The 7,734-nt window shown below is 33.8% G+C and overlaps 1 protein-coding gene across 1 annotated transcript in view; it reads left to right on the plus strand.

Moving 5' to 3' along the window:
- Positions 1-2,854, plus strand: part of KAT2B (lysine acetyltransferase 2B) — a 212,099-nt gene extending 209,245 nt beyond the window's left edge. Inside the window, exon 18 of the mRNA XM_063114028.1 lies at positions 2,710-2,854. Coding sequence (XP_062970098.1) covers positions 2,710-2,753 — 44 coding nt within the window. The 3' untranslated portion in view covers positions 2,754-2,854. The remainder of the gene's footprint in view (positions 1-2,709) is intronic.
- The last annotated feature ends 4,880 nt before the right edge of the window (positions 2,855-7,734 follow it).

The raw sequence follows: 7,734 nt of genomic DNA on the forward strand, positions 1-7,734 counted from the left end.
CACTTAAAAAGAGTGAATTTTTGAGGGAGGGAGGAAAAATGTTACTAATAGATGACTAAGACAAGAAAAAGGGGAAGGCTGTAAAATGCCTTCAAACTCTCTTTGATTGTTTTTAAAAATCTACCTTCCAAGCGAGATAGAATCAAAATTCTTGAGTGAACTCTATGTTTCCTATACTCTCTGAAATGATAACTATATTTTTGCATTAGGCCAATGGTGTTCTCACTCATAGATTCTAAATTTGCTGGTAAACCTGCTGAAAACTTATTTTGCTGCATATAAAGCCCAGTAAAATCATTGATTTTTATAATGTTTATATGGCAAAGCTCTACTCAGTGAATAAATTAATAAAATTAATAAATGATAAATGAATTGAAACATAATAAATTAATAAAACCTCAATATAATATGCCTTTTAATATGCCCAGGAGGGAGTGTTTCTGCTTTTAAATGGATTGCAGTTAGATAAATTAAGAAACAAAATAAATTTTAAAATGCTCCATTATTCATTAAGGTACTTTAGTGGCTCATTAATCTATTTTAGATCACTCAGGCCCATAAGTGCCTATTGTCAAAAGCTGATAAAGTGTGAGGAATTGCTTTTCATACTCTAGAGTCAATGAATACAGTAACGGTTCTTAAGGTGTTAAGGTCAAATCTATTGGGCATAATGTAAGTGACTTTGCATCTTGAAAATTTTTTCAAGAGAGTATTGGGAGGAATTATTTTCATGTTGAGAGATAATCACACTAAAAATTGTTCTTTAAAAAAATTTAAAAACGAAATGCAAGAAACTTCTAGATTCAAAAATCCCCATTTCCCTCTTATCCAAAGCACTCTTAAGGTGATACACATCAATGGGCCAACCGAAAAGATTTCCTGAGTTAAAACTCAGTTGCAACGTCCATTTATTTGGAGCAGGGTTGCTCTTCAATATCTTTGAGAGTTGAAGTTATGAAACTATGGGAAAATTGAGATAAATGCTCTCTAATGATTTTGCAAGCAGAATTACACTTCTAAGTTTATAAACATGTATAATGGAGAGAGCACAGGTTCTGCTGCTGTTCTGTGTGACCTTGGGTAAGTCTTAATATTTGAGTCTCCTTTACAACACAAGGTGAATAGTAGTGGGGAGGAACACTGAATGACAGTGACACTCTATCATACATCTAATGATCTCTGGTTCCTTTACAACATATGTAGACTAAGCAAAATCATAGAGTATAACATTTTAACATCCAGGGCACTAAGATAGCAATGAGAAAACAAAACCAAACCAAGAGGTATGTTATTAGAATGTCTGTGAAAGAAAAGATTAGAGATATTTAAAGAAGGCGACTCTCTTTTTGTCACCTATAATCAATCTAGGGACATGTGCATTTATTGCAGGATGCTAACCGGATCCTGAACATTTTTCAGAACAAGCCGTTTTTACTGAGGCCCAGTTCTGATTTAACAAACGCAATTCAAACAGTGGGAAAATCCATACTGTCTGGGCTCTCTTTGTGCAATGTCACTTAAGAAAGTGCACTGGCAATTGTGATCCTTCTTTTAGTTATCCCCTGCACCAAATCCATAACAATCTTAGGCTCTTTTCAGATCCATCAGGAAAGGTACCCCTCTTCATCCTCAGGATAAAAACTCTTAGGGCCAAGTAATCTCTGAACTACTAATGCCACTTAGAGATAACTTGCCAGAATTAAAAACAAACTAGGACAAAGATTTTGAGAGAGTTAGAGCCTTGAAGACATCAGTCAATCCCCTGGTGTAGCCATACTTGAACCCCTGGACCTTTTTATTATGGGAGCAAATAATTTATAGTCTAACTAGATTAAATTGTTTTATGTCATTTGCTCCCAAAAGAGCTATTATTAAAAAATAAAATAATATGGAATACCAGCCATTTATCTATCAATGTTAATCATTAACATTCGAAGATACTAATGATTGCAATATGTATCATTTATTTAATACTATTTAAGGGGAGAAAAATTCTACTATATTAAATACATGAATAATTTTTTTTTTAAAATTTTATTTTGTCGATATACATTGTGGCTGATTATTGCTCCCCATCACCAAAACCTCCCTCCCTTCTCCCTCCCCCCTCCCCCCCAACAATGTCCTTTCTGTTTGCTTGTCGTATCAACTTCAAATAATTGTCATTGTTATGTCTTCTTCCCCCCCCCCCGGTTTGTGTGTGTGTGTGTGTGTGAATTTATATATGAATAATTTTTAAAATATATTTTTAATATTCTCAGTGATATTAAAGGCCAAAAAAAAAAAAACAACACACACACCTCAGAATGAGGAAATCTGAAAATTTAAGCACTTTATTTTTTCTTAACTATTGTAGCTGAAATTATTGTTTTCATTAAATGAGAATTTTGAAGGGAGGGTTGAAAGAGATATCACAATGGAAATTTTGGAAAAGGGATTCTTGTGGGTGAAATGAGGTCTCATGGAAGGAGATTGGCAGAAGGACTTAAGAAAATTAGAGAGCATCATGATGATATTGAGTAATGTAGTTAGGTGCAAGAGGCAAGCTAGGAGTAAGGTGACAGCAATGCTGTGCACTGTGCTGGGCACAGAAGATATAATGGTCAACATGGCATTTGTGGTTCCTGCCTTCACTGGGTGTACAGTCTAGTGGGCTACACTTGTGGTTTCATCTCTATTCCTGATGGTCATTTGCATCTTCTTCCTTAGGTCCCAGCTTGTCCAGTGGTACCCTCCCAGTTTCTTTCTGTTGAGTCTTCTCCTCCTCTGGGGAACCCTGCTGACAACACCAAGTAATCTCATGCTGGCTCTCTCCAGAGAAATCTCCTCATCAGTCTTCTCCAAAATCTACTCCCTAAGTTTTTTTTTTTTTTTTTTTAGCCTTGCTCTTTCAAAGGGATCTATGAGTTGTGACACGAACTTTCTTTGTTCTCTTATAAAGTCTGTATATGAAGTGTGGGTTTGTCTCACTCACCTTGGTATCTTACTGGCAAAATTAATACTGAAAGCAAATCATTCTAGCTCTATTTAATGAATGAATTACACTTATAATCTGCAGTATACTTATTAAAAATCTTGTGATATATACTTAAAAAGCTATACTTAAATCCATCTAAAATGACATACTTAGTGATATCTATCATATGACTATTAATGACTTAAATATCATGTTTCTACATGATAAAACCTTAGAATTTAGAATGACCAGTTTTCTTATAACCTTACATAATAATCTGCTTTGTTTTTATTAAAGAGCACTAATTTGAAAAACACTTATGTGCTTTCTCTTTTCTATTTCTTGTCTTGAATATAAGAACTTCGGCGTTAAGTTTTGTGATCTGTGACAGTACCTTCTCTTTCACTGGTTTTATTTTTCTAGGTTTAACCTATTCTCCCTCTCCCATCTTACTTGATTCTTATGTTTATTCTTTAGAAAGAATAAACTTTTAAATTTGTGTCTCTTTATTTTAAGCTGCTTCAAATTCTTTCTTCAAATAGGCTGGTCATAATGGGTATAGAAGTTTCTGTGTATTGGACTCTAGTATTCAACTTGGAAATTGAAATGATATGCTGTGCAATTTTAGAAAAAAATCAAATTAAATATGTAGTCATCCATCCATCCATCTATTCATACCTTTCTTCATTTCCCCAAGGATATAAAGTGGTTTTCAGGAAATACACATAATGAGGAAGCACAGTGTTTCCCAAACTATACTCTGAGATATTAATAGATATCATGACAAAACTGCTTCGTATTCAAATTTGTCTGGAATTTGGGGACCTTTCCTTAAAATTCAGTATAAACTGACTCTTCGGGATGACATGGGGCTATAGTTATTATGCAATATTTCCCAAACACATTTTAAAAGGATTTTTTTTTTCATAAAGCATCTATTAACATATATAAGACCTAGTGTTCTAGAAAAACCAGTTGGAGAAATTGCTTAATTATAAATAAAATCAGCTTCGGGAAAAAACAAAATAGAGTAAATTATACCACAAGGAAAAAAAAAGGCAAGGTAAAGTCTCTCATGATTAAGCTGTAAATTTGCTTCTGACCTTCTTGGAGGTCAAAGAAAAAGGGAAACATGGTTCACTACATAATTCTCACTGTGTGGAAAAGAAAAAGAATACATCATTTTCTTGGGGGCAGCTACACCACTACTGAATTATGACAAATGTGTTTCAGCTGGATCACATGAGGTTGTTGGGTCTTTTTTTTTTGTATTTTTCCTAACATCAACTCATGCATATAGGGCAGGAGCATACACTGGGTGAGTTTTAGCAGAACCAGTGGTCCAGTAGTTGGGCAGTTTCCTTCAGTTATCAAAAAAAAATGAGGTCTGGCGAAGCCAGCTCTAGTGTGGAACAGCGCACAAGAATGCTGCAGAGTCTGAATGTCAGAAAGGTTCAGAGAAGTCACTGGACAATCTCATATAACAACATTCTTCCCAGCCCCACTTAGGGTTCAGTGTGAAAACAAAGTTACCTGAGTCAAAAACAAGTGTTTTCTATCAACCTATCTATCCATCCATCTTCTACCTATTTATTTATCTATTCATCTATTTAAGATATATTATATAACTTTTTTAAGGAATCATTTTAATTATTAAAAATCAAAGTGGGATGGTTTTTGGTGTAAAATAAAATCACTAAGTTGAAAGAATTCTTCATTTGTTTAAGGACAGGGAGTTAGAAAATCTTCTCATGGAAAATGTAGCTGTCAAAACAGGTCCCTTTATGGAACTTGTTAACTTTCTAAAAATTCTGGCTTGACCAAACCTAAATTTTTCTAACAGACATAGGACTTTATCACTAGTTCGGTAGTTTATTGATGGTATTCTGGAAGGATAATTATGTGCTATATTTCTTTCCGTCATGAAGATAAATAGTTCCTCATTTATCATTCTTTATGAATTATAGCACAGAGGCTCAAATGAAAACTTCAGAAATTAGAGCAAATTTTCAACATTAGGAAATGTTAGATTGTTATGGGCTTAAGCTCAGCTACACCATCAACTTGTAATAGTTGTGTGAATTTAGGACGTTTATTGAATCTCTCAGAGCCTAAGTTTCCGTATCGATAAAATGGGAAAATATTAGTACATACCTTACAAGACTGTAGTGAAGAATCCATAGTACAAAAAAAAAGTCTTGGAGCCTGGCACATAATAATCAATCAATTTTACACATTATTATGATGATGATTGGTTATTTTATGATGAAGTGTAGATTCACTGACGACTGTAGCATTGTTTTTAAGATTGTATAAACATCAGACCACTGATTTGTACTTAAATGAGGCAAGGTAGCATCAACTCTCCCATTCTCTTTAATTATTATTTAAAGAAACAAAGAAGCAGAGCATGTCTGGGGTCCTAGGCAGGAGCCAAGGGCAGCCTCCTCTTCCCAGAGCAGGCAAGAAGCAGAGCAAAACCAGGATCCTAGGCAGAAGACAAGGGCAGCTTCCCCTGACCGGATCTGATAGCCTCAGAGGATACTGGAGTTCATCACTAAAATTCTGAGGTCAAACTGTAGTTTCATTACTTGCATAATGAAGATTTTAGGCTTTTCAGAGGTTATAGTTTCATCGTTCCTGTATCAAATTCCACGAAGTATGTCACGTTCTCCTAATCTTAATGGGTGCTTTTAGAATTCATTATTATCTTAGTATTGGGGAAAGCATTTATTAATTCAATTGAGAGAAAGGTGGAAGTTTTAATGAAGTAGGTGGGAAACATTAGAAATGGAACTATGAGAAAGGAAGGGAAACTGTTATAGCATCATTGCATTTTTCTGTGAACATTTATCAAGAACATAGTTGTCACTTAAAATAACCTTACTATATTTATGTGTCTTCTTACAGATAAGAGAGATATTCATGGTAGAATAAAGCCCTAGAGAAGAGATCAAGTCAAATAATTTTACAACAATTATTTTCATTGCTTATGGTTCATAAATGGAAAAAAAAATTAATGAACTCATCTTATATCACAAAAATATTCCAAAACAAAATGTCATGGTCATATAATGCTTGAAGATGCTTGTCCAGGTGATCAAATACCCTGACCTGCTCCACGTTAGTATCATTTCTGGAATTCGGTGAGCATAAATTTTATAGAGCACAATGATTGACAAAAGACATTTTAGCATATTGTATATGCGATTTTATTTGCACAAATATTAGCACCATCTATGCCACCTGGAACATCAGAGTCCCAGAAAGAAATACTATGCTACAGTTTCTAGTTACTCCAAAGTTTTGGAAAGTCCCACAAAATGATCAGTAACTCTTGTTAACAGATATATCTACTTACTGATATTTTCTAAATTAAAAGCTGAGTAAAAATAAAAAATTCCAATGATGTGATAAAAAAGCTAATTTTAAATAAAATCATGGAAGTAACTGCAATGATTATGAGTAAACATTGTGCATATGTGTTCAAAACAGGTCATTTCGTAGCTTCTTATTTGTTCTTCAGAATTTTAGTAAAAGGAATAATTAATCAAGTCTTACTTAATGTTAGCATTTCATTAAGAGCAGAAATGCTTAGTTATTGTTTCATATAGATCCAGACATATCGTTCAGGAAAGCCTAAATTACCTGACTACATTGATCTTTTCCTTTCTTTTAAAATTTTCAAATGGAATCTCGAGTGAATAAATTAGTAAATTTATCATTTTCTCTATAATGCTGTCATAAGGACAGTTTGATAAAATAGCTCATTATAATCAATGATGTGAAATATGAGTTCCATCAGCATATTTTCATCAAATGCAGCTACAGAAATTAGTTTTCTATTATCAGGAACTATGGAATGCAAAAATAAAATTAAGCATGCAATTATAGTCGTTAAAATTTGGGATTGATTCAAGTGAATTAAAACTAAAAACTTTTAGTGACAAAAACAACAACGACAAAAACCCAACAGAATTAACCAAAATTGATTGACAAATGACAGTGCTAGTCATATAATAAATGTTTGAGGTAAGTTGCTATTCCCTTCAAAGGTAGCCTTCAGATCTTCAGGACTACCTTTCTTATACAGCCACAGTCCCTAAATGTGATCAAACACTTTTTTTTTTGTAAAGCAAATCAAAGCCCATACATAATAGACCTATTTGTTATTTATAACCACTGTTTATGTGAATTAAGCAATTGGCAGTACCTATTGTATCTAGATTTTGTACCCCCGTTTTTCTTAAAATGGGACATTTAAGAAGTAATGGAGAAGTCATCTTGATTTTGACAGGTATATCATTGGTATATGATGAATACATGTGCATTCCGTATGACTAATGATTGCTAATATTAGCACATTTTATTCCTGTAAATATCTGTGTCAGTTAGCTATTGTTATAAAAATAGCAGATAGCCAATCACTACAAAACTTTGTGGCATACAACAATAAGCATTTATTTAGCTCATGTGTCTGTGGGCAGCTCATGGGGGTTGGGTGTTCTCAGCTCAGTTAGCTGGCTGCATGGGTCAGTTTCACGAATTTCTTATCCTTCTCCTGGAATCAGCAAGGTTTTCTAGGAATGTTATTTTTATTGCAATGGAGAATCAGTGAAAATACATGAGGCCTCTTAAGGTCTAAGCTCAGATATGGTACACAATCTTTTTCAAAATACTGGTCAAAGCAAATTACATGGCCAAACACAAAGTCAAAGGGGTGGAAAATATGCTTCACCCTTTGAATGAGACAAACTGCAAAATCAGATGGCAAAGAG

Source organism: Cynocephalus volans, chromosome 11 (genome assembly GCF_027409185.1).
Source record: "Cynocephalus volans isolate mCynVol1 chromosome 11, mCynVol1.pri, whole genome shotgun sequence".
In the NCBI taxonomy this organism is placed as follows: domain Eukaryota; kingdom Metazoa; phylum Chordata; class Mammalia; order Dermoptera; family Cynocephalidae; genus Cynocephalus; species Cynocephalus volans.